Source organism: Cygnus atratus, chromosome 1, assembly GCF_013377495.2.
Source record: "Cygnus atratus isolate AKBS03 ecotype Queensland, Australia chromosome 1, CAtr_DNAZoo_HiC_assembly, whole genome shotgun sequence".
In the NCBI taxonomy this organism is placed as follows: Eukaryota; Metazoa; Chordata; class Aves; order Anseriformes; family Anatidae; genus Cygnus; species Cygnus atratus.
Window position 1 is genome coordinate 189660273 of NC_066362.1, and position 27001 is coordinate 189687273.

General features: G+C 39.1%; 1 protein-coding gene across 2 annotated transcripts in view; it reads left to right on the plus strand.

Annotated features, from left to right (window-relative positions):
- The first annotated feature begins 436 nt into the window (after positions 1-436).
- Positions 437-27001, plus strand: part of MICU2 (mitochondrial calcium uptake 2) — a 155312-nt gene continuing 128747 nt past the window's right edge. The window contains exon 1 of one of the 2 annotated variants that reach the window (XM_035542478.2): positions 437-684. In XM_035542478.2, the coding sequence (XP_035398371.1) occupies positions 448-684 (237 nt within the window). In that variant the 5' untranslated portion in view covers positions 437-447. Of the gene's footprint in view, positions 685-11566; positions 11999-27001 lie in introns of those variants that run through there. The other variant, XM_050713559.1, reaches the window with a different exon arrangement.

Consider the following 27001-nt stretch of genomic DNA (forward strand, 5'->3'; position numbering starts at 1 on the left):
GCCTGAAGTGAAGGTGCGGGGAGCTGGGGGTCAGCCTCTTCTCACAGGTAACTAGTGATAGGACTAGAAGGAATGGCCTCAAGTTGTGCCAGGGTAGGTTGGATGGTTGGAAATGAGGAGACATTTCTTCTCAGAAAGAGCAGTCAGGCATTGGGACAGGTTGCCCAGGGAGGTGGTGGAGTCACCGTCCCTGGGGGTGTTCAAGGAAAGGTTGGACATGGTGCTTAAGGACATGGTTTAGTGGGTGACATTGGTAGTAGGGTAATGGTTAAACCGATCTTGCAGGTCTCTTCCAACACGAATGGCTCTGTGATACTACGTTTCCCCTCCACCGACACCCGGCCGGTCACGCTAAGCCGAGGGGGGCCTGCAGCCTTCCCCCGCCATCCCGCGGCCCCAGCCCGGCCGCCGCGCATGCGCCCCCCCGGCGGCGGAGCGGCCGCGTCCATGTCGGCGGCTGGCTGGAAGATGGCGGCGTGGAGAGCGGCGCTGGCGGCGGCCGCCCGCGCTCCGCTCCGGGGACGGGTCGCCGGGCTGCGGCCCGCCCGGAGCCAGCGGCGCCCGGCCGGCTGGAGGGTCGCCGCCGCCGCCGCCGTCCTGCTCGGGGGAGGCTCCGTGGCGGCGTGTTACGGCGGCTGGCGGGGGCGGCCGGGGGCGGGCGCCTTCCTCACCGTCCTGGCTCAGGTAAGGCGCCGGCAGCCCCGCTCCGGGAGCCCTCGCCGCTCGCCCCGGGGGGGCGCCTGGGGCCGGGGCGGGAGGGAGCCGGGGAACTGCGGGAGGCCGGTGGGGTGTGCGGGGAGCGGCCTGCGGGAGCCGAGCGCCGGCGGTGCCCGAGAAGTGGGCTGGGGGAGCGGCTGCCGTGACGGGGTCAGGCGGGGAACGCATGGCTCCGGCCCCCCGGCAGCTGTGTTTGGCCATAGGTGCTCCTGCTTCTCTTGGTTCTCGGTAACTTGGCTTGTTATCTGCGGTGGAAGCAAGCAGGGGTTCCCTGACAGCCCTGGGGTGTGCCCAGAGGGGTTCGTGTAGTCGTTGTGGGTACGTGACCCGTGCTGAGCTGCCTGCCTGCTGGCAGCTTCCAGGGCTTGGCTTCTGGTCCGCGATGCCCAGCCTGAGCTTCAGGTGTTCTTAGGCATTAGCACGCTTTACCCCTTAACAAAGAATATTTCCCCAAAATATCTCTTCTATATTCCACCTGAAATACGTGACACACAGCAGTTAGGGTGATACCAGTTGGTACGTTCAGAATCTGGGCGATGAATGTTACGATGCCTTGGAGCATCAGTACTCATGGAGAAGGTCAAGAACAGATACTCGTTATTTACAAAATAATTACCACAAGTTCCAAAACACAGTTACGCTTCCTACTGTTATTCATTTTGTGTAGTGAACTTTTTCCCGTTCTTCCTTCAGGGAGGAAATGGCTGTCAATTAAAAGTCAGTGAGGCTTCCAAGATGGGAAGACCCAGAAGTGATCTGGGCCAGCAGGTTAGGATGGGATGGGGTTAGGAGGACAGTGTATGATTGCATTGCCATTCAGCTGCTTCTGTCTGGGAAATTTTGGAAGAATTCCATGGTTTGTATGCTTTGAGATCCTGTCTACTAGCAAATATTGAACAGTTTGAACTGCAGGCAGGTAAATAGCGATCTTATTTATTCTCAAATCAAGAGCAAGGAGTGATATTTTTTTTTATTACTTATTGATATTGCAGTCTTAGGTGTTGCAGTGGAGGAAACTCCACTTTTAAAATAAGAATGCTTCTGAAATAGGTTAAGTGTTAGTCCTGATTTCTTGGACAGCGCTTGTTAAAACTTTGGCTTTATGTACATGCTCCCAGCGAGGAAGGCAAACATTATTGCACTAGAATTCCTACTGGAAATGTATCTTCTTGCTGTAAAGAGCCAGCAGAATAAGATTTTATATTTAGCTATGACATTTTTCAGCAGCATTGCATTATGTTTAAAAAAAATCCTGTCCTTGAGGCCTATTACCTATATGTATGGGACTCTTGCATAAGTACACTGTGTGTGGGTATATATAAAATGTGTTAACAGGAAGTAACCGTTTTTAAAGACTGTTGAGTTGAAGGGATATAGCTTTGGTGCTTGTGTGTTCTTGGACTAGCTTCCAGGTAACACATGGACAGTCCTACAAGTACACTTTATAACTCTGTGGAGGGACTGAAAAGCTACAGCTTCTTGAATTGATTCGTTATTGGTGACAATAAGTCTCTGGACTCTGCAAATGTTAAGCAGTTTATTCAATTTAAACTTCTTAGTTTCCTGATAAAAGGCTGTTGGACATCCCATCGTAGTTGCAGACAAAAGTTCTCTGTACATCTCGAGCTCTGCGTTGCTGCAATTAATGTAGTGACACTTCAAAAAGTACTTAAGAACTGGCCATGCAGAGCATGGCGCTAAGGGCAGTAAATTGAAAGCAGAAGTGGCCTGTAAAATCTGCGAGGCCAGGTTAATAGAACCAAAGCAGCATGCTGCATTTCTTTTAAGCAGTTTGGATGCTACCGGTGGCTTCTTACAGACAGAAATAAGAAACAATCAATAGCATCGCAAAGTGTTGAAACGTGTATCACCTTTATTTTTATGTCTTGGAGCACTCTTTTTTTCAGTTCAGAGCTTTTGCTTAAATTGAGATACATTTCACATTCTACAAGTGGATGACCTGACTTTATATTATTCCTTTTCACTATAGTGGATCTCAAGCAGCTTGGTTTGAGATCTCAAGCTTTGCTTGAGATTGGGCTTGCAAACAATTATGTACTGTTAATGTTGCTGTAGGTTATGTAGGGGAATTGTGTGCAGCATAGGTATTGGAAATTTTATAGATTAAGGCAAGTATCTGAAATTAAACAGCACAATTTCCGTGAGCATTGTGGTAATAAAAGTATACGCAGTGGAAATATTTGTACATCTCTCTCATGTACCAGGCCTAGCATATGCTCTTGAGAATGCTGAGTCCTTTAAGCTACAATGCTTCCCTGTTTTTCTTAGTAATACAGTCTTGACTGTTGAATCATAAGAATAAATCACTGCAAAATGGGTGGTAATTATTTAAGATGCCTGACAGAGTCAAGTTGACAAAGTGGCACTATTTCAGCATAATTTGAGCCACCGATTGAGTTTGTGTTCTTGTCCTGACAGTGAGATGTAACAACCACTAATAGCTTTATTGCAGTCAGTCTTCATTGTAAATACTTACTAGTTGAAATTGATAGCTATTTAGGTTTTCCTTTAGTGTCAATCAAACTAGTTTCCATCAAACTAATTAAAAGTTTTTCAGCATTATGTGTGATTCATGTAGTTACTTTCATTCTCAGTATTTGCTGACCTACTGTTTAGAAAGGTACAGGGAATATATTCGAATAAGTCCGTATTTATGATAGTAAATCTCTGCTGTACAAAAATTTTAGAGCAAAATTGACATAATCTCTTTCCCCCCCAGTTTTTATAGATACCAGGCCCTAGTTCTATCTATTCTTGTTATTTACCAGTGAAGCTCCATTGCATGTCCTAGAAGAGATAGAGCCTCTGCTGGGAAAATCTAGATCAGCTTTTCCAAATGAAGGGAGCTAGGCAGCTTTTATAGAGGGGCAGGGTGGTGGCAGTGAGTGCCTTCATTCTGCCAGTGTGACTGAAAATGGTGATTGTATTGAAGTTCACCAAATGTATTTCTTCTGTTATCCTAAACAACGTGCCTGGGTCAAAAATGTACACACTACACTGCGCACTGCAGTGGTATGTCATAGGTTGCTTTTCGGTAATTCCAGAATGATGTGTAATTGGGAACCTTGATCAGACTTGCAGTATTGTCCCAGATCTTGCATTTTCCAATACTAAGGTGGCATTACACGTCCTACGGCTCTTGGAATCCTGTGCTTAAAACACACTGTTCATTGCAAGTCAGTTTGCAGTCGCTCAGGTTGTCTTTATCAGGGTGAAAAATCAAGTACAGGATTGTCACAGAGCATGCAAGTGGATTTGGGATAGCACACATCAGGAAACTGTACCATCAAACCTGGGAACTTGCCAAGGGACCGTAGCTTCGATCATTTGCAGCATGTGTGAGCATGAGATAAGAGAGCTCTGAGAAGCACCAAGCTGCCACAGGCAGCGTCTCCTACCCCTGCTGAGTTTTTTACAGATGTGTTTAGTCACTGGTTTCGGCAAGAAGAATACAATTTGATTCGCCCGCGAGAAGTTGCCATCTCTGTAGAGGGTTGCATTTTGTGCTCAGTCTGAGTCACTCTTTCCAGCTGAGACTGACTAAAGTTGTTACTGGTGTGTATATATATATATAATAACAACATGTGGAATTCCTGTCTGTTTGGTGCTGATAAAGGTGATATTGTTGCGGCATTCTTTTCCTAGGACCATGGGAGCACTAGCTGATAGTTAAATATTTGATCCGGCTTCCCTGAGCTGAGTGGAAAACACAACGTGACCTCCAGAGGTCCCTTCCAACCTCAACCATTCTGTGAACTTAATGATATTTCTTGCTACTGGTTTCTGTTATGTGATTATAGCCTAGTTAGTTCTCTTCATCTTCCCCTTTCTTCTGCTGTTTGTGTCGTATTAGCAGTGTGCTATGATTCTTCCAGATAAGAAGAGATTCTATTCCTGTCCTAGACGTCTTAAATACATAAATTGTATTTGATCATACATTTGGTCTTAACATTTTCAGTTGAGATAATCCTATTCTTTCACAATGGATAACAAACCACTTGTGTCTTTTTTAGTGTCTGATATTGATGAAATACTTATTTTATTTTAAAAAGTGTTTGTTTTTTTTTTTTTAAGCAGAAAATAGCCTTTTTGTGTTTAAAAGTGGAAGGGTGGGGGAAAATCCAGGAATCTCTTTTGGACTTGTTAAACTGTGTGGAGTGTTTCACCCTTTTCCACTTTTCTAATGTTAGCGATTCTTAACAGAGCCAAAGATAGGCACACATGCGAGTGGTGACTGTGTGTGGCCATTTCATGAAAACTGTTACTCCAAACAGCTGTGAGTAAAATACTTTTACTGATTAAAGTTGGAGCTTCAGTTCATTTTCTTGGGCTATGTATGTAACCACCACTAAAATTTACTTCGGAGCTATTGCCTTATACTCTTTGATGAATGCAGAATACCATAAAGGATATCCTGAACACCAGTTTTGTTCAGGGAAGATGCCCTTGGATCTGGCACAATGGTAAAGACAAAATAATCCACTGGAGGACCTCTTCACAAATCCTGGCTGATAGAGAGCTCAAAGTGCTGCAGTTCATAAGATAATGTAGGGAGACTGCTGCAATTAAATGTAACTCAAAAGTTTATCAGGGTTGTAGGAGAAGTCTTTGGGCTTCCAGATGTGGAAGCTGATAAAAATGGTTTTAATAGTTCTGAGAGCAGACTGTTTCTTGGTCATACTTTGAGTGCTGGGATGGATTTGTTTCAGACGAGCTCTAGTATATTGTGCATGGTTTTCATCTGGGTAAAAATTTCAATCCTGATCAATAGATGATTCGCAAACTAATGTAAGCTATGCATATGTTACCTTTTTAGTTTATTTTCACTTGACTGGTAACTTCTGGCATAGACATGAATGTGGTCTTACATTCTTGGTGTCACTGCCCCTCATTATGTGCTACCAAAACAAATGACATCAGTTGCATGCATGTCAAAAGCAGCTTCTTGTTTAAATTGTTTGAAGCAATTTCTTTAGAGCAGTGAAAGGAAGAAATGAATAGCTCTGGGATTCTGATATTTTTGCATATTCCATGTATCCTGGACCACTTGATGACTTATGTTATGCTTACACAACTTTTAGCTCGCATTTCCTCACTTTTATTTATTTATTTTAATATAGATTATATCTAGGAAGGTAAAATGCATATTAACTGCACGTAGGTTTTCAGTATTGGCAGATAGGATGTATGTGTGTAGCATTTGAATTCAGTCACCAAATAGAAAAAGAAATAACATTTTTTTACTGGAACCATTGTTTAATCTATACTTCACATGTAGGTGCTTTAAACTGAGAGACTGGTTGGCAAATCTCGTTAGAATGGGAATTTTTGTGGGGGTTTCTGTGCAATCTGTTCTAAAAGCCTGGTTCATGCTAAGGAAGAACATTGCTGTTAAGATGAGGTGTCTCGATAAATATAGAAGTCTGGATACAATTGCATAAGGATTTGTAGTGATGTATGGAATTGCCCGGAGGAATCTGGTTCTAAAATAAAACCGATAAGAATATGTACAGCCTAATCTGAAAAATAGACAAGAAGATTCTTGTGCTTACTCTGTCATAAAAATAATAAAAAAAAAAGCCAGCTTTTGTTTGATCAAAAGTCCTAGAATAATTTTTGTGTCCTAAGTAAAAATTTAAAAGTGTTTGTCTTTGAGTCTTTATTCTATTAGAGTTCGAGAGGTGTTTGGACAAAGCTCTCAGACACATAGTCTGATTTTTGGGTGGTCCTTTGGGTACCCAGGAGCTGGACTCAGTGATCCCTATGGGTCCCTTCCAACTGGGATATTCTGTGATTCTATGAAATTAATTGTGAATGCAAATGTAACAGCACATCTAATAGATTACGAGGATGCTCACAAAAGAATAATTAATCATGTATAAAATACAAGTCCTCAGTGAACGCTTTAACAGGCTTTTGAAATTTAATGCAAATGTTTTTAATCCACATCAGGCATGCTACTCGCTGATAGCTTGCAGGCCTTGGAGAAGCTTCGTGCAGACCTGACCACACAGCCCTATGGTTAACGCTTAAAATCTGCCTGGTGAAACAAGGCCATATAAAAAACCATTAAAATCACAATTACTGTTGTGGGCTGCAGCCACTTTAAGTAAGGCTTATGCTTTTTTTATTACTTATTTTTCCTGCTTTACCTTGTCCGTTCCACACCATGCTGGCCTTGGATTTTCCTGCTGCTGACAGAAGCTGTCTACGTGCAGTGGGCCAAGCTACGCTGGGTGAGGTGGCCAGGGACCACGTTTGCCTGCCCCTGCCCAGCATCAGGTCAGTGTTGGGGCTGCAGCACGGCAGGGAAGGCGTGAGGGACTCCAGGCTGCCTTTTTGGCTTCAGCTTCGAACCACCCCTCAGGAGGTGCCTTTAAGTCTTCCTCCGACTGAAGCATCTGTAAAACCGTCAGCCTTCAGGTGGGCACCAGGTCTGATTCAAGGTCTTTCAAAGCACTCATGTTGCTTGACAGCAGTGCCCAGTGCTGGGAAGTCTTTTTCTTGGTGAGCAGTGAGTGCAGGCAGTGATCTTGTCAGCATTGGTAACATCCTTCTACCAGCTTCATATTTTGCTTTTCTGATGCATCTTTCCTGCTATATTTACAATCTCAATAAATATGACAAAATGATGATCATGACAAGGTAGTTAAACATTGTAGGTAAACACACTGAACACTTCCTATTTTTGAAAGGAAATGAGTACTCAAGTACCTCGAGTACTGTGTTCAGTTTTGGGCCCCTCGCTACAAGAAGGACATGGAGGTGCTCAAGAGAGTCCAGAGAAGGGCAACGAAGCTGGTGAGGGGTCTGGAGAACAAGTCTTAGGAGGAGCGGCTGAGGGAGCTGGGCTTGTTCAGCCTGGAGAAGAGGAGGCTCAGGGGCGACCTTATCGCTCTCTACAGTTACCTTAAAGGAGGCTGTAGAGAGGTGGGGGTTGGTCTGTTCTCCCACGTGCCTGGTGACAGGACGAGGGGGAATGGGCTCAAGTTGCGCCAGGGGAGGTTTAGGTTGGATATTAGGAAGAACTTCTTTACTGAAAGGGTTGTTAGGCATTGGAATGGGCTGCCCAGGGAAGTGGTTGAGTCGCCATCCCTGGAGGTCTTTAAAAGACGTTTAGATGTAGTCCTTAGTGATATGGTTTAGTGGAGGACTTGTTAGTGTTAGGTCAGAGGTTGGACTGGGTGATCTTGGAGGTCTCTTCCACCCTAGAGGATTCTGTGATTCTGAGTAGTCAATTTGTCATTGCATTTCTGGGATATCGGCAGTCAGTGGCTACATAAGATATTTTAACACAATTCATGCATACACCTTCTAACTGGCATGTCACGTCAGTTTATTCTTTTTTTTTTTCTCGCCATTGCTTCTAGAAGTAAACTGAAGTACTGGGGTTGGGTCTGTGCACATAAATAGATACCTTAACATTGTTGCCTCCTAATTCATCTAGGAGTAAGTTAGAGTTAATAGTCCCAGATATTACGAAAATGGTGTGTTCAAAAACTCATTTTAAAACATCATTCGTCTAATATTTAAGCATCAATAAATCTATGAATCTCATCCACAGGAAGAGCTTTTTAGAATTGGATTAACAGCTCAGCCTTCCCTAATCTTTTTTTTTTCATTTTTTTTTTCCCTGAAAGACGCTTCAGTCTTTCTGAGCTGTTCCTCTTGCGCAGCCAAACAGGGTAACCTTAGCTACCTCTTGTTTAATTCTGTATTTCAGTGTGTTATGGAAATACTGTGTGTATCAGGTGTCCGCTAAGCGGTCTAAATCAATAACGGAGATATTAAATATATCACAAACATCATTCTCTGCATTAGTGACATACAGACACTGTCATGTTGTGTGCCCAAAATAGAATGTGGTATAGAGAGTATGGAATCTGTAGGGCCATGATGTTATAATTAATTATAGACTTAGATGTTGCTTATGGATATACATTTGTTTCACAACTTTAAATATACAGTATCCATTTCAGCCTTTTGGATGTGAGATATTTATATCCTGAAGTTTTTGGCTTTGAAAATATTTACATTTATTCCCTTCTATGTGTGCACAGAGATTCTTTGTACAGGTGTCTTCATTGATACTAAAACAACATGATGTCAAATGTAATCTTAGGGGTCGAGGTTAAAATTTAACTATCTTTCGTCTGATCTGTCACCTTCTACTTGGATTTGCTCCGGCTGTATGACTTGAGTAATTAAACAAAATTTAACTAGCATTCTCTAGGCACTTTGATACGTGTGGACAGATTGGGTGACTTGAAGTTGCATGATTTTATTGTGGTTTTAGCTATTATTTCGATTTTGGTGTAATGAAAGGTTAATGTTACAGTTTGAAAGTCATTGGCTGTTTATGCTAGTGGACAAACATGAATGAGTAAGAAAATAGTTTGACTGCAAGTTAAAAATACTGTTCTGAATAGAAATAATTATACAAAATAATTGGATTTTTAACAAATACCCCAGGAAGAAATTAGTATTTATTTACCGGGAATAATAGACCCTTTCCTTGCACAAAACAGACATTATGATGTTTCTTTTTTATCTCCTTTCTTAGATGGAAGATGTATCTAAAACGATGGTGTTTCTAAAAACTTTGAACAGGCAGAGTGATAAGTAGCCTCTTTTTTTTTTTCTTGTAAAAAATGATCAGTTGTGTCCAAACAGTAGCATCAATTCTGTTATTGTGGTTGCAGGATGAGCTTAAGAGCTCTGTATTACACTTCCTTGTAGATTTTTGTCTACAGACACAAATGGCTAAATATGGCTATTCCCAGGAAGTGAGTTAGCATCTTGCAGCATAATGTAACCAGAAGAAGAGGTAGTAGCTCAGAATCTACATTAATTTTTGCTCTGGGGAAAGTTACACAGATTTCACTGGTGACAGCTGTGACAATAGCATTAGGGCTGTTCACGTTACGTACATCTGCTTATTTCCTGCACTGGGTGCTTCCAGGTCACTCAGTGTGAGTACTTTGTAATGTCTAATTTATTTCTTTTTTTACTATTGTTCTTTGAATAATGTTACTTTATTTGACATAAGTAGGCTTAATTTAGTTTAAATAATATTCCACAAAGACACTAACTAAAGTAATCATCAGAATTAATGACACAGAAAATGGTGTGAAATGCTCATTCAGAACACATTCAGTTGGCTCTGTCTCCTTACTGTTGCTCCTGACCGTTGTTAACTACACTATGGGCCGAAGGACAAGAGAATAGTCTTGTTAGCTTTAAACACCAGCCAGCATTTAAATTAGTTCCTCAAGTCCCATTCAGCATAGGGGAAATTTCGAGAGTGACTGTCTTGCAGTGATGGAGTCTATAAAAAGCAGTTGTAGCAGATGTAGCTAATAAATACTGTCTTATCAGCACTGATCCCTTCCCTGCTGCTGTGCCCAATCAGCAGTAAAACTCCATCTGCCTCCAAAAACTGCAGACTAACTCTAGCGTAGATGAAAAATTGATACGAACCGAAGGAAATCAGTGTTTCCAGAAATCATTTTTTCTGTATCTCTTTTTTTTTTTAAAGTAGATGTTTACTTTGAATAAGGCCTATGGAAATACTGCCGTAGTAATAATATATTAACGAATTATAATGCAATATTAAAATACAATACACTTAAATACACATATAGCTTTATTTATACTTATTTATAATGTAAATTTACATTTTATGCATACATTTCTAAGGATATAGTATTATGCATATGTATAAGATGCACATAAAATACTCATTATGTAAATACAAGAGAAAGAAAATAAATGTAATGGTATGATAATAATGAAATTATGAGTTTTATTTTGAAAGTTTCTGGTCTAACTTATAAGCTATGCCCAGAACAGGAAGGATGGATTCTGCCTGAAGTTCAGCTGAAGGCTGCTCGTGGTGGCTGCTCACCACCAGGTCAGGCCTGGCTTTGAAACTCACGCTGTGCGCACACTGCTGTGCAGCCTTGCTGAAGAGAAATTAGGAAAGTTCTGTGCTGTCATATTGCTCTGATGATACAACTTGGTAACAGTGTTATATTCTCTCACAGATTTGCCAAAATGAACTTTATTTTTCAGTGCAAAAGTTTTATGGGTTATGCACTGACCACATTGCTTGACCGTTTGCTTCTCCTTTTCCAAAGCTTTGAAAGTTAGAAGACACCAGAGCTGAATGCCGCAATAGACAGAAGAGTGGTTTAGGGCTGCAGCACAACCTCTGTCACAGTTCTCTCTGGATTTGTTTTTGAAGCAACTCTGGATTTACCTGGTAATTTGGCTTTTTTTTTTTAATGGACATGCAAGTCAAAATGATGCTAAGATGCTGTATTTTACCATTACTTCATAACCTCATAGTATTTATATTTAAAGTAACAGTGGTCTCAGTAGCCTGAAATTGTCACAAAGGGAAATGTTTTCCCTTGCTCATTTGCCTGAGGAGATGGCGTTATTAGAGTGTGGTTCTTGTTTAGGAATGCAATAAAGCTGGTTGATAAAACATTTGGCAACCGTTTGTACTGAAGAATATGCTTGATGGCCTTAGGAATATGGAGTACAGTAGTACTTGGGAATAAGTAGAAAAGGACAGGCTTTTGCTGAAGATGTGAATCAGCAGGAATAAACACTAGTCTCCAAAACAAAACCCGAAGTGAAAAAAGAATAAAACAAAAACCAACAAACCCAACAATACAAAACATGAATCAGTTTAAAACCTAGGCTTCCCAGAGCAATTCAGATACTTTTATCTAATATAAAGTATTATTATAAAATCTAGATTTTTTCGTATGGAACAAATGAGGAGAATTAATATATGATTTAGTTGCTCACATTCGATGGACTCCTGTTTCTTAATGCATAACTGTTTTTCACAAGATCCATCTTCACTTAGGAGTAGCTTACTGTTTTTTGCAGTGAGTTGTGTCCACAGTAGAACATGGGCAGTTAATAAATTTTGGATGGTAACATGTATGTATCAGAAAACACAAACATTTGTTTCAGTACTTCAGACAAGTGCAATATCTGGTTTGTCTTCATGAAACGTCTGTGTCACTAATGTAATTTAGAGGAAGACCTTAAAAAACGCAGTTACAGCAGCTACTTTAAAAATGTGGACAAGTTTGAATATAATGTTTGCAGTGAAGGAAACAGTCTTTCATATTCTGATTCTGTGGTTAGGCCTGGGAGGTTTGTAAGCACGTGAGAAACAACTGAGTAATGGAAATAGAGCTCCTTAAACAAGATGCAGGTTCTATTTGTGCTCAGCTGGGTGAGTCCTACAATATGCAGATACTTTTCTTGTGCTGTGACTTACTTGGTCTGAAATTATTTTCTTAGTCGTCCACCAAATTATCTGGCAGTGCATGCTGCTATTTTTTCCTTACTTAAGCAACAATTTTTTAAGCTCTGGAAACTCTTTTCATTTAAATTGGATATAGCTGGACCTTCCCATATGAAAGCTTCTCAGCAAAACCTTAAAACATGTTGAGACTAATTTACAAGAGCTAAACATGCTCTATGTTGTGGTTAAAATACACATTTTAATTTGCCATTCAAAGTAAATCATTTTCTGTATTATAACAGAGCTGTAGTTCTGTGTAGCTTGCTTGGTTAATGCATGTGTGTGTGTTGCTGCTGCAGTACCTTCTGAGAAAAACAATTGTTCCTTTTTTCACATAGAGCTGTAGTTAAGCACTTCTGTAAATAAATTTGTGCTTGTCTTAAGCTCTCTCCAGTGACTTTATTGAAAAGAGTGCTAAAGACCTTAAAGCTAAATACATTTAGGCTGTGAGCTATGGGAAGGACTCATCATCAAGAACAAAAATGGCAAAATCTAAAGCAACTCTTATGCTTCTGGATTAAAATAAGTTAATTAAACTTCAAATTTTCAACTCAGCTGAAGAACCATCATGGATAGTAAATAGTGTAAAGTATATAAAATTGCTTTTCCTAGAACACAGTGTTTTCTTTTATTGTGAATATGCCTGTTGTATGGAATGTTCCTACTCAATCTTCCAGAAAAACATCGTAGGAAATTGCTGACATACTTTTTTCCCAGCTGCTGTTAAATTTGGAAAACTGACAATGTCATATTGCCAAATGGTGTTGCATTGTTTAATTTTAAAATTCATATTCTTACTCCTCTTCAGCCTCAGAAGTGTAAAACACAAAGCAAAATAAGAAAATTTCAGTGCACCAGAAATGTTGCATGTGCTAATTGAACATAGTTTGTATAGCACTATATAGTCGATTCTTTATGTGAGCACTTCTATAAAAAATAATGTGGTTTCATCTGTGAATATGCCATCTGTTTGCTGTATGTTTATCATCAGTACCTCATTTCATTGTTTGTGATGAAGAGGTCCCTGGACAGTACTGCTTCTTGAAATGGCAGTGATGCATTCAAGATGTATTGTCAGCAGTAGTGAATCGTAGTCACATTCCTTGCTGTAAAACTCTTAGAGCAGTATATAATGTTACACTACTGATACCTTTTCCTTCGCACTGTACACTCATTCCTAGTGGTAGCATTTCCAGTGTTTCAGAATAGTGATACAAACAGCACAGAGTGCTTATACCAAGTGCCATCGCGTGGTTGACTCTTCTGGGAGAGGGATTTCTGAGAGCGTAGTTGTCGACCTGATGGCACATCTATTTCACTTCTTCTTCCCCAAACGGCTAGTAAACTTGATCTTTCTGGGGGTCTGGGAGCTTTCCCTGCAGGACTCTTTCCTCATAGCGAGCTCTACAGGATGAAGTTGTGCAGAGGGTCCTGGGTCCTCTCTTCTTCACGTAGCCTGTGAGTTGGGTACCTCTCCCAGCATCACTTCCAGGACCAGCAGCCTCCACACCTCGAACTGCCCTGCACTGTCGCTTTCCAGGAGGGAAGGAGCTTGCTTCTACTCTCTTCATTGCTTTGTTGCTGAAGCAATGGGTTTAGCTCTGAATACAGAGTTAGAAGGTGGAGGGTAATGTGAGGTAGGTAGAGTGGCTCTGGGGTCAGACAACATAGGGCTTAAATTCTGGTTGTGGTGTACGGACACTTCTGTATAGTTCAGTAGAGTTCCCAATTGCGTATCACCTCTATAAATTCATGTTGTGGACATCTGTCTCTAGCCACTGGAAATATCCAGTTGATCTGCTAGACCAGCCAAAGTGGATTCAAAAGTTGTTTGCGGTTGAATGTGTTTGGCAAAATAAAGTTGATAGAGGCAATATCCTTTATCAGACCAGATGCTGTATATGGGAAAATTCCACAAGTTTTTGGTCACCACACAAGCTCTTAGATCTGAAGTAAAAGTAAATTTAAAAATTGAGCAAATGTTGAGGAAAGATTGCTCTGCTGGTACTTCAGAAACTGTAAAATGTGCCTTCTCTGTCAGCAAACCTTGAATAGACAGGTGAGGAGTTACTGGTAGTGATCAGCTTATGTTCAGGTAGTCATGAGACAGTAGGGATGTGCTTTTGATTGTGAATAGGGCGTGGGCCCTGGAGCTCGTACTTTGCAAAGAGCAGAGTCCATGAACAGTTTCATAAGAATGTGAAAATAGCATGCTTGCAACACTCATGCCCATACATCAGCTGAATAATTTTTTATATTCAGATATTTTGCTGAATGCAACAAACTTAAGCTATAGACAGCTCAAAAAAGCCTCTTCTGTCTTTGCAGGAAAAATATCCTTTATTCTGTTTTGGTACTGCAGTCTTTCTACTTAATGTAATACTTTTATAGTAAGGGAAGCATGGGAGGAGAAGGTGTCTCTACTGTCCTTCAGAGTTTGTTCTGCTGTATTTTTGGAGCTAATGTATGCATAAGGCACTGAGTAAAATATCCTGTGTTATTGCATGCAATAAGTACATAAAATACCATAATTTAACTTTCCATTATACATAAAATAAGTGTTCATGAAATGTCTGACAAAGAAACTAAATTTTATTTTTATATATATATATATATGTATATATTAGCAATTTACCTACCACATATCCAACCTATTACAATGCTTTGACTAGAGACTAAGTTGAGCTTTATGGTGTGGTGATGTAGTGGTCATAAATGTTCAGTAATCATAAATCATGCCTTAAGATTGGACTGGCCAAAAACGTAAGGTTTTTATTTAAGATCGTGTGGTTATTTTTATTGGTTTTGAACTTCCAGGGTTGACACTTCCCAACTGTAAAGGCTAGAAGTTTTTCAGGGAAGTTAAGCTACTTTCTCAGTGTTAGGAACAGTAATGCAACTTTAATAAAATCAAATGTTTTGTTAGTATTCTTGATGAAACTAAGTGGTAGGTTCAATATATACTTATATATACACTTTTTGATTTGAGAATCAAGAGTAGTGAGAGTCTTAATGAGTTCTTTGGTGGCTTTTGTTAAATCACAAGGTGAGAAACATCTGTTATTGAAGTGCCAAGTTGCACTACTCACCACCATGAAAAAACAAGCTTTTAACAATAGAAAAATGGCTGCAAAAACTGATGACTGCTTTCAACTTGTCGAATTCCTAGTTGGTCATCTATTTTATGTGCTGACTCCTTTCCATGTAAGTTTCTTCCATATGGCTTACTTTCGTCATTTAAACTGAGGGCTAGTGACCCTCAGTTCCTCCAGATGGAAAGAGGGAAAGGATTACTTCCCACACAGAAGAAATTTGAGAAAATTGTAAGTTTGAAGGAAAAAAAAAAAGGGGGGGAAGGGGGGTCACTAGCAGCCTAGTGTTAAAAGTAACAAGGCCACACTTGATCATAGCAATAACTATACTGAGAAATCCTGGGCATCTATATTTGCCTACAAAAAGCTTCAGATTTTCCTGTAGTAGTAAGGCTGCTGGAGAACTGGCAGTTCTGTTTGGGGTTTGGTTTTTTTGTTCTGTTTTTTTTTAGTTGTAAAAGAAGGAGGTTGCTGTAATCTACACAACTGATAGAGTATTCAGAAGATTTCTCCTGTGTAAAAGAATGATAGAGAGATCATTTTTCAGAACAAGGAAAACCTGAAGATTGAGGTATGGAATATTTAGGCTCAAACCCATGCTCCAGACAGAGCACAACACAAAGCTCTATAACACAAGTAAGCATCTTACCACCCGTGTTACTACATGTTCTAGGATGATCTTTTTAAGTTGAACAAGGATTAAAAAAAAAAACTGGAAAGTGCTGAAACTGTGATCTTTGTTTCCAGCCAGTCCAGAAAGTTCAGGGCTTAAAACCAAACTTGTATTCAGACCAGTTTATTAAAAAGAAAAAGCTTTCTGGAGATTTGTCTTTTTTATTTATTTTTAAGCAAAATTATTTAGGTTGTCATGGTATTGTTGTGTGTGTTAAAAACATGATTCTTATAGGTCCAGAGTGAAAGATAGGCATATAATTTTAAACATATACTATTTCTCAGCTAGATTTGGATATAACTGGATACAGAAAAAATAAATAAAGGAAATGTATCATGAGCTTTTCTATACCCTATCAGTTTGCCAAGAACTTGCTCAAGAAAGACTGTTTTCAGAAACAGAGTCAACATAAGTGTTTTTATGGACAATTTAAAAGGTTCACGCACAGATAACTTTGTGTGAAAGTACGGTACTGTAACTCATGTAAGCATCTGTGTGAACTATATCATTACTTCAATTTGCCTGTTTTTTTTTTTTACAATACAGTGTTAGATTAGAGGTGGAAAGATAACACAATAATTTACAAAGTGCTAAACTGGGTTTAAAATCCTCCTTGATGGTATAGCCTGAAGTATGTATCTCAGTTGTGTTAAAGATACTCAAGTTAAAAATAAAGGGGAGGAGGAAAGGCATATCTGTGGTGTCACCGAGGCATGTGGTAAGTTGATGTATAAAGGGAACGTAATGGATCTGCTTGGATTCCAGCCAATGTTGCTGGACACAGGCATTCAGCGAGGCACATTCCGGGGCATTAAGTGCAATCCCTTCCCGAAGCGTGGTGAGCCTTCTGTGTAATTCATCTTCCCTGCAGTCCACTCCGCTAGGGGCTGGACACGCGGCTTAGCCGATTTCATTACCACTGTAACTTCTGTGTAGTCGCTTTTCAATTCAAGGCAGCATTCAACTTCTAAATGCTTACAAATGGGTTAGCTCTATTTGAATATACTGTATTCACTTTAAACTTGGTCTTACTTGGAGTAGGGTACTAGAATCTTGTTTCTTCTCTACATTGTGAACAAATCATTGGAAGAAGATAGCTTTTCAATCTGCATTTTTTAATTTATAAATGCTGTTAGTTTTAGCATGCAAAAATTAATTGTAGTGGGCTTTCTTTTTAAATTCTCTGTCATGTTAGCAACTTACTCTGATACTATGACCTTGCTACCTTGTATAGGGGGAAAAAAATGTGTGATCCGTTTTAGTGAGCACAATGAGAAGGAAAGAGGAATTCTTCAGTGGAAGTCATCTGCGAATTGCAACAATAAGTGAAGTGCTGCAGTAGAACTCACTCTCTAAAGGTGTCCGAGATGGAAGTTTTCCTCCTCCAGACTTGAAGAAGCAACACTCCCATTTTCCCTGCCAGCCTAATTTTCCACGTATTTCCATTTTCTTGGCCATCTAAAGTCAATATGCATTAAGCATACATCTTCTTGTTATGTCTCCTGGAATAAAAACCTTACAGACATTCAGAAAAATTTTAAGTTTCTTTTGTGAACCACCTGCAGGATGAGCTTGGTGTCACCTAGTGCCGGAAGGTTTGGGTACTATCAGGTCGTGTGAGGCTGGAGAGGAAGCAGAGCTGGGCTGACACCAGAAGGGTTGCCTGCCTACTCCATCCTATCCCCTCAAAAGGGTGGGTTACCTCCGATTGCCTTAAAATAAACAAATACCATTTTTTGAAATGAATACCCCCGAAGTCATCTTTGACTACCAGGATTATTTGGCCACTTGTTTATGGGATAGTCAGAGCAAGCGTGGATGTATAGAGTGTAGCTTTGTGTGTTTCATTGTGTGCAACCCATTTATAGAAAAAGAGCTGTTATGAAAGCGTTTAGCAAAACTATAAATGTTTATAATATTATAGCTTTCACTATCAACTCATCATGCTAACAGCTATGATTACTGTTCTTTGTTAATTAAAAGCTGTTTTGTAACAAAAAGCTTCAGATAAATATTTAATGTCAAGCTGGGCTGAAATTAATCTAAAAGATATTAATATGCGCACAGTATCTGTGACCTACTCTTCGTTGTGACATTGTGCTTTCAAAATATAAAATGACCTGCTTTTCTAGCATGTGAATGTTTATATTCACTTTTTAAGAGCTTAATGTCCAAAATCTAATTTTAAAATAGCTTTTTTTCTGATGTGTTGACAGCAACTAATTGTTATTCAAAGATAATACTATTGCAAGCTAAGCTTGTTAAATTAAACTGATTGATTTACCTTTCATTTCTTCTGCCTCCTTAGAAAATCTTCCTAGTTCAGTGCTGCATGATATTTTCTCTAGTTGTGCATGTGAAGAACTGTAGTCACTGGACCTTGGAGAGTACATAGGAAGGAGTGGTATTTTTCTTCTCTAGCATTAGGAGCATAGGGCACTAAAGTCTCTTCTTTTCTTCGTTCCCTCTACCTTGCTTCAAAAAAAAGCAAAGGTCCAAAAAATCATTTAATGCTGTCATTTCATATTCTCCATACTTCTGGAACAAAGCTATTTAAGCCTGCAATCTAAATAGCTGTTCACAGCTGCTGCCAGGTTAGACCCTGGTGCTAGTTAGAGCTGCTCACCGTAACGCTGGAGAGACCCCTTTTAAATATAGTATTTTGACAAACTTTAAACACTGTGTTCTTTGGTTAGATTCCTTGTCTAAGCCTCTTTGTATTTCACACATTTAGGAGTACTGACATTAAGCTCATCTCTGTTAAATGTGGCGAGCTGTAATCACTTAATGAGAAACAATTTTTAAGAACAAATAGAGGTAATTCAGCACTACTAGTATAACATTGCATAAAATGTTCTTTGCACTAGTCAGTTTTCCAAACAGCACAGTCATGTTTGGTTTTGGCAAGGTCCTCTGGTTCTACACTGCCGTTGTAGCTGAGCTACTCTGTACCAGGTTTTTAACTACACTTTTCCAGTAGCTTTTACTCAGCCTTCCTGAGCATTTAGAGCATTTCTAAAGAGAAAATACAAAGCTAAACCAAAGGCAGTTATGTTTATATTGGGAAAATATTTGTAACATTGAGAAATAACTTTTCATCATCTCTCTCAATTCTTATCTATCTATTCCATAATCCTATCAAAGTAAAGATAAGAAAATAAATGTCTGGGTCGTATGTTGGTGCTCTTGTGTAGAGTATGTAAAGTGGCCCACTGAAACTTCTGACCTACTGGTCTCGCTTCCCAGGTAAGGATTTTCTAATTCTTTCTTCCAGTTCACTCTTACGTTGCCTTCTTCTTGACTTTGAGAAGCATCACCAGTCTCTGTTTGTTTTGATTTAAAACTATTTTATTTTTTTTGAGGAAGAGTGAAGAGAAAAATAAAAAGTTAGAGATAATGAAACTTTCTCTTTCTGCATAAAGTAGGATAGCTTAGTATTATTTTAAAGAACAAAAGTATGTTGTCCATGTTTTAACCAAAACAATTAACTTTTAAAAAATCTTGCTACTAATTTGCATCAATATCGTTGTACAAATTGTACCACTGTGGGATTTACTACTCTAAAAGTCTGCAGCATCGCAGACTTCAAACTTCTTTTATACTAGAATGGATGACAAGGATTTGAGTATCTAAGTAGCATATAGGTGCAAAATATTCAAAATAAATACTAAGAAATATGCAGAAAATATTAATTGGAAAGGAATGGCAATTGATGGCATTGAGTTGTGTTGATGTGTTGTTGGCAAAGAGTTTGTGTTGACATGGAAAGGAATTATATATGTTCTGTTTAGTGGACTTCTGTAACGCATTAGTGTTTTTTTAGCTGCTGTATTAAAGATGGCTTGGGCTTCCCTCAGTGGAAGTTTTAATGACTAGCTTGAAGCCATTTTCTTTTAAGGAATTAGTATTTAGACATAACATTAGCTATGGAGGTAATTAGAATAATTAATGAATAAAATTGCAAGGACTGTAATTTGCATTGCCAAATATCGACTTTTATAGCTTTCTTTAAAGGTTTTTGGTAATTAAAATGTTAAATTGGTTTAATTTCAAGAACAGGATATGGAAAAAAGCATTGTGTTAGTTTCTTTGTGGGCTGCATTTGACTTGATGCTTAATTGAAATCAAGCCTGGATTAATAATTCACTCTTTTCTCTAAGCACATACACTGATTCAAAAAAAAATTTCTTATTTTTAAAAAAATCTGAAATTTAAGTTTGTTTTCCAGTTGGATTTGCTTGTTTTTACAAGGATTAAATATTTCACCTTACAGCGAATGTTGGTGGAGAGAGAGAGGGAAGGAGAGAGAGATGGGCTTCTAGATGGGCCTTTGAGTTCAGTTTTGTGCCAAAACCAGATCCTCCCAAGAGTAAAAAATGCCCTTTAACAGGTTTTGAAGTGATTGGCATGCTGCATTGGTGTTTGAATTGAGCAAAGGTAACAACATTTGTATCTGAGGAAAAACTAGAAGCACTACAGATATTTTAAGCATTGATATTGTATCTAACTTTCTATAGTTTGTTATTCCTCCAAATTCATGATTCTACTTAGGAAGTTCCTTTCTGGTCTTCGAAATCATTGTAAAAAATGGGCATTGCTAACTGATGTGGGAGTGGCATCCCAGAGCTTCTGATCTCTGGTGTTAAACCTTTTGAAGTAGAAAAAATAATAGCTTAGAAAAACCTGGTTGAAGATTACTTTAAGAAAAATGGATTTAATAAGCGGTTGCTTAATTGACATGTGACCTATAAGGTTAGAGATGCCAGACAGCAAAAATACGGTGAAAGAGCTGGGCTAAACTTTAAGTAATGCTTTCAAATGCTATTACACATACAGATTGTAATCAAAATGACTATTTTATCTAAAGCCCAAGTAGAGACCATAAGAATTGGTACTTTATAATTATCAGTAAATTGCTCAGGCTGTTGCTCAGCCCTGCTAATTGCCTTCCTTTCTATGCTTTCTTCTAATCAAAGAGAAAACAAAAGTATGAGCCAGCTCAGTAATGGCCAGCGTTGTGTAGCAGCAGCTGTCACGCTCACGGGTGTTTGCCTGGTGAAGCAAGTTTGGGGCTGCCTGTTGGAATGGGGTGCTTTTGGGTTTAAGGTAATTACTGTCTTTGGGTACTGCTGGATATGGCAGGGCCTTCAGCATTTATCTCGGGATACCATACCCTGTGCCTATCCTTAACTGTGTATAGAACATTTAGAGTTTCTTTGCTTGTAGTATGTGTCTAAGTTTTGTGGATAATAGAACTAAATTACCATTTTTTCAATCTTCTAGGTATTGTTATGCTTCTAAAAACATTCATGTGATAATAAAAACTTTTTATTTCAGTCATAAACTGATGGTTGTTGCTTTTCTTGAATTACTCAGTTCATGTGTGCCTGTACTTGATACCTGCATCTGAAAAAGGATAATGCCTGATGATTACTAACTTTTATTAGCATTGTTATGTGATGTGATGGCATGTAGCAGTTGCGAGAGAAGATACTGTTGTCTGACATATTAATCCTGACTTAGCTGGGATATTCACAGACCATTCACATAGTCTTCATTACTGATCATTAATCTTCCATGTCACACTTTCTTCAAATGTTTTGTTTGTGATCATTCTCTACTTGGAATCCAGATTTAAATATACAGAACATGAAATTAGTAAGTAATGTGCTGCCCAGGGAGGGTTAACGGAGCATTGGCTCCTCTTCATCTGGGTTTTCATCAGGATCATTTGAATGTTTTGTCAGACCGGGCAACTGAATTCTGCTGCCTAGTTTTTGATGTAAAGGCACAAATAGTTGCAGGCTTTCCAGACATTACCTATAAAATTATTTATGAAAGTACAGTTATTCTTATCAGATTTGTGTGTATTTAAAAAAAAAAGTATGTTGTTTTATTATCAGTTGTTCTATTTCAGTCTCTTAATAACAGTTAAATGATTCAATTGGCATCTGTGAAGTGATTTGTAACTCTTCTAAGCCTGTTCCTTGACCGTGCAAAACCACTAAGAAATGGGGAAAAAAGAAATAATGCTAACAATTTAATATGGAAGAATTAATCTGTATGATACCAATATCAGTATGGTATCATTAATACCATGATTCTCTGGTGTTTCTTGATCGAATACCTTTTAAAGTGTTAGAAGAAAAAATGTTTTCTGTGTAATAATGTTTTTATGAAAAGTTTAATTTTCATTATAGCAAATGCCTTTTTCAGTACCTTTAAGTAACTGTGTAAATTGTTTCTTAAACTATTAGCAGTTTACTTTTTATAAAGATCAATATATAGGTGATTACAATTTAAGTATGAGGAAAAATTACAGTGCTTTAAACAGGTGTGGAAGAAAGACATCGGCAACAAGTACATTGGGATGGAGTGCACCCTCAGCAAGTCTGCCGATGACACCAAGCTGTGTGGTGGGGTCAGCATGCTGGAGGGAAGGGATGCCGTCTAGAGGGACCTGGGCAGGCTTGAGAGGTGCGCCTGTGTGAAACTCATGAGGCCAACCAAGTGCAAGGTCCTGCACCTGGGCAATCTCAAGCACAAATACAGGCTGGGTAGAGGATGGATTGAGAGCAGGTCTGAGGAGAAGGCCCTGTGGTTGGTGGTTGACAAGAAGCTCAACATGAGCCACAGTGTGCACTTGCAGCCCAGAAAGCCACCCGTGTCCTGGGCAGCATCGAAAGCAGCGGGGCCAGCAGGACAAAGGAGGGGATTCTCCCCCTCTGCTCTGGTGAGACCCCACCTGGAGCCCTGAGTTCAGATCTGAGCCCTAGCACAAGAAGGACAGGGACCTGTTGGAGTTGAGTCCGTATGAGGACCACAAAGATGATCAAGGGACCATAACAGCTCTGCTAGGAAGACAGGATGAGAGAACTGGGGCTGTTCAGCCTGGAGAAGAGAAGGCTCTGGGGAGACCTTATAGCGGCCTTCCAGCACAGGAAGCTGGTGAGGGGCTCTTTGTCAGGGGGTGGAGTGATAGAACTAGAGGGAATGGCTTTAAACTAAGAGACTAGCTTTAGCTTAGACATAAGGAAGAAATTCTTGACCGTGAGGGTGATGATGCCCTGGCACAGGTTGCCCAGGGAATCTGTGGATGCCCCATCCTGGAGGTGTCCAAGGCCAGGCTGGATGGGGCTTTGGACAACCTGGTCTGGTGGGAGGTGTCCCTGCCTGTGGCAGGGGTTTGGAACTGGGTGGTCATTTAGGTCCCTTCCAACCCAAACCATTCTGTGATTCTATGAAAGATGGCTGAAATTGGTGCTGCCTGTCATTCCAAGGGACAAAAAGAAGCATCAATACTGTTGAGTTGGGTTGTGTGTGCTTGGTAGGGCAGTAAGACCTTTCTTATGCAGAGCATCAAATATGAAATTGTGTTTTGGAGCTGGGGGGGACAGGCTGGTGTCTGTGTGGTGTGAAGGTTGGTTTTATCTTAATACATAGGAAGTAGTTTGTACCTTTTTGTCACTGACAAAAAAAAAAAAAAAAAACACCTGCAGGTGATGAGAAACAATAAAAATTTGATGCAGAGATTTCAGAGGACTTAACCTAAGTTGCTTGCTACTAAGGGAGTATTTAAGTTTACTAGTAACATTGCTAAGTATTTATGTATTTTATTATCTGTGTGCAATAGATCGTTTCAAAATGGAAACGTATCCTAGTGTGTATATGTAGAGACTTGTTATTGGTGAAGTCCCAGTTGTAAGTACCATTGATTTCTAAGTTCAAACAAACCTGTGAAGCAGACCAAAAAGTAAATGGTATGGATAATAAAATAATAGCAGTCTTGAGGTCTGTAATTCTTGCATGGATTAGATACATGATATTTTGCTGGCATTGAGTTCAAAAACCTGTTCCTTTACTATTTGTAATTTGACTTCAGTCATGCATAGACTTGTTGACAGCTATTTACTAGAAATCTACCTTTGCAAGAGGCTAGTACCCTGCTGTGTAGTGATAAAGGTATCAGCATACCAGCTGCAAGAACTATTTTTCAGCTTTATTTATATGTAAGCATTAGAAAATGGAAAACACTTGTACTTTCAACAGAGCCTGCAAATAAACGTAGTTTTTCAGATCAATTTCTTGGCTGTTTGATTATGCTGTTTTCTTTAGGATTGTACTTTATCTTCTATAGTTTAATAAATGCCAATATTCAAATTACTTTTTCAAGTTACCTATATAATAAGCATGTTCCTGTGGAAAAAGTGATCCTGCCTAACAAGTCCCAAGCCCTTTTTAGAGCCTGTTGTGTTACTACATATTAAACACTCCTGCTGGCAGCTCAGAAAGGCATGGTTGGCAGTTGTATCTCTCTGTGGCGATGTTATTCTATACGACACAGTGCAACTCATGGTATGCACCAGGCAATGCCATTTTGTAGAATACATTAGCAAAACCCTTGAGTTTTCATCAAATAAATGAAAATACTTGTTTATAAAACTTCAGGAATTGTCACGTCACCATTAGGAGAAAGCTGTGCTGCTATCGCCTCCTGCCACACACACCCTCATCCATGTTTTTTGGTCAGTTTTATTTTTGATTACACCAGATACCTTTGTATTATTACCAAGGCTTTTGACTTTCTTTTTTTTTAACCAGCTATTATTAGGATTTTTAGGAACTCTAATGGCAAAATCTCTCATAAGTAAATTTTTTTCCTCTGTTTTTGCTCTGTTTTAACAGGTTAATTTTATGTGGACCTTTCCTTTTGTCCTGCATTAACACAGTTTGTTTGGGAGATTCCTTTTTGTTAAGTAGCTTGTCCAAACTTCTTTGAAAACTCCAGTCTGTTCTGTCAGCAAAATCACGCTTAGGCACCTGCTTATCAAACCTTCAGCTAATTCTAGTAGTAATGACTTCCCTCTACAAAAGGTGTTGACTCTTTCTGTGTATTCATCCATATGCTTAGTTTTGTTACAGTTTAAACTGTTTGCTTTGGTCCAGGCTTGACTTATCTGTACCCAAATTCCCTGTCTCCTCCCAGAGAACTAATTCTTGGTTTAAACTATACAATATTTCACACTTTCATTGCTGCAGTTTTAAGGAATAAATCTCACACCACAGGTGTTAGATAATTAGTTTTCTATTTTACTTTGTCTGGAAATTTGGGGTAAATACTGTCTTACCCCAGACAGTTGTCACTGACTCGTTGTTAGTGGCTTTGTCTAGAATATTTTTTTGCTGATGATTGGTTGAAATGCTTTCTCTGCTCTGTCCCCTCTAGAGAAAGACTCCATTGTGCAACATCCATAAGTTCTTCTATAGTGAGCCCCAGAGAAAAAAAAAATCAGCGTAGCTTTTCTGGTACTATTTTTGAGCTCTGCCTTCAGGTCTCGGTCACACACTGACCCTACTGATCTTTTTGAATCTTTGTACTTTTGATGTTCTTGAAACAGGTTTTAATTGCAGTTTTAAGAAAGTTATTAGATTGGATTATTATTAGATTTGATCAGTTAATAGAAAGTCAGTTTTAAATCTTTTTTATAAAGCTTTTCTTTTTTATGACTTCTAGTTAACTTGCTAAAAGTATATGGGGAGTCCTATGCTCCATTTTCACTATTTAGGAGTGAAACATCTTAAAAAGATGCCTTTATACACAAAATAGCCTTCTCAAGTGTTTGTTTAAGCAGGCTGCCTTTTATGGGCCTTTTTTTTTAATGATTGTTTTTAGTAAATGATGCATGTTTATTGTGAGCTCCTAACAATTTTGCAGATGACCCCTGTCACCTGCAGGGATTTACACTTCTAGATGCTCCTTTCAACTATGTTAAAATATAGCTTGCTTTTGTGAAATTTAACTTCACAGGAATGGATGTTTTTGTTTTTTTATCGTTGTTATTCCAAAGATGCTTAATATGAATATATTACAGATACTATTAGTGGCTCTTTGGTTCAAGATATAGCTGGCTTCGTGAACAGTTTGCTCCTGCTTCAAAAGTTATTTCTGCTTTTTATGACAGCTTGCAGAATGAATTATTTATGTCATCAAAAATACTGCACTTCTCACAAATGTATCATATTTACATGTCTAACAGTGAGAGATTTCAATTACTGTGTAGTTGCTCTTCTGCTTTCATAATGTTCCTTAGTGTTTAAGATTAGCTCTTGGTCGCATGGTTTATAGTACAGCTCTAAATTATCCTGTTCCTGCTTAGACAAGGAGTTTGAGTATGTGGACGTTATAGCACATATTAATGAAATCGGGTTACTTTATTTGATTCTAAGTGTTGAAGTATGTGCAGTGTCACTTGTCTGCCAGTACAGACTGGTCCATTTTCACACTGCATTTTCCATGTCTCACTTGTTGTCTTCCATCTGCTGAGTTTTTAGGATGTTTCTTATAGCCTCATGTAGCATCATATCTTCTGGTTCACCTGGTAAGTTGTTTAGACTTGTATTCATACAGAAGTTCGTGCATTTCATCCTGGTCTGAATGGCTATTTTTATTTATTCCACTTTCAAATCAGTTCTTTATTTTATAACCAAATTTTGTTGCCTTATGTCCTGTTCACCCTGTAAGGAATGCTTTTTGACAATATGCAGAAAGGGAGTGTTATTCTGAACTGTGGACTCAAGCTTCTGTTTGTTTTCCCATAGTATTTTAGTTGAAGAACACCTCTCTAATCTGTTAAACTCCAATTAGACACAGAATGCATGTGTCCAACATGGGTGATACTCTACATGTTTCTCCAGTTCTTTGGCAAGGGCTGAGTGTCTCCAGGTATTTATTCAGATCATTTCAGAAAGTTCTACCATGAAAGCCGTGGTACTTTGTTGCATAAGTTATGGCTTATTTTTTGCCTCCAGGATTTTTTTATCCTTCTGTACGGTGTTACCTTTGTCAGACCTGACCACTTCCAGTGCTTTGTGAAGTCTGTCAAACATACTTCTGTCAGCCAAGTTGTCCTCTCATCATCAGATCAAGTAGTTTATGTTCTTGCTAACCATCTCAACCATCCTCCCTTTTGTTGATGGGTAGGATATCTTTCTTCTAGTCAAGTTGAAAGATCATCTACCTGATAGGAAGGTCATGTCTCTAGGACCATTCATTTCTAAGCTAAAACTTTTCTGACTAAGATGGTGTGGTCTGGACAGGAGTAGACGATGGTAGTTCTGGGACAGATTTCTCATTTCTCTAAAAGTCTCTTAACATACCTCCACGTC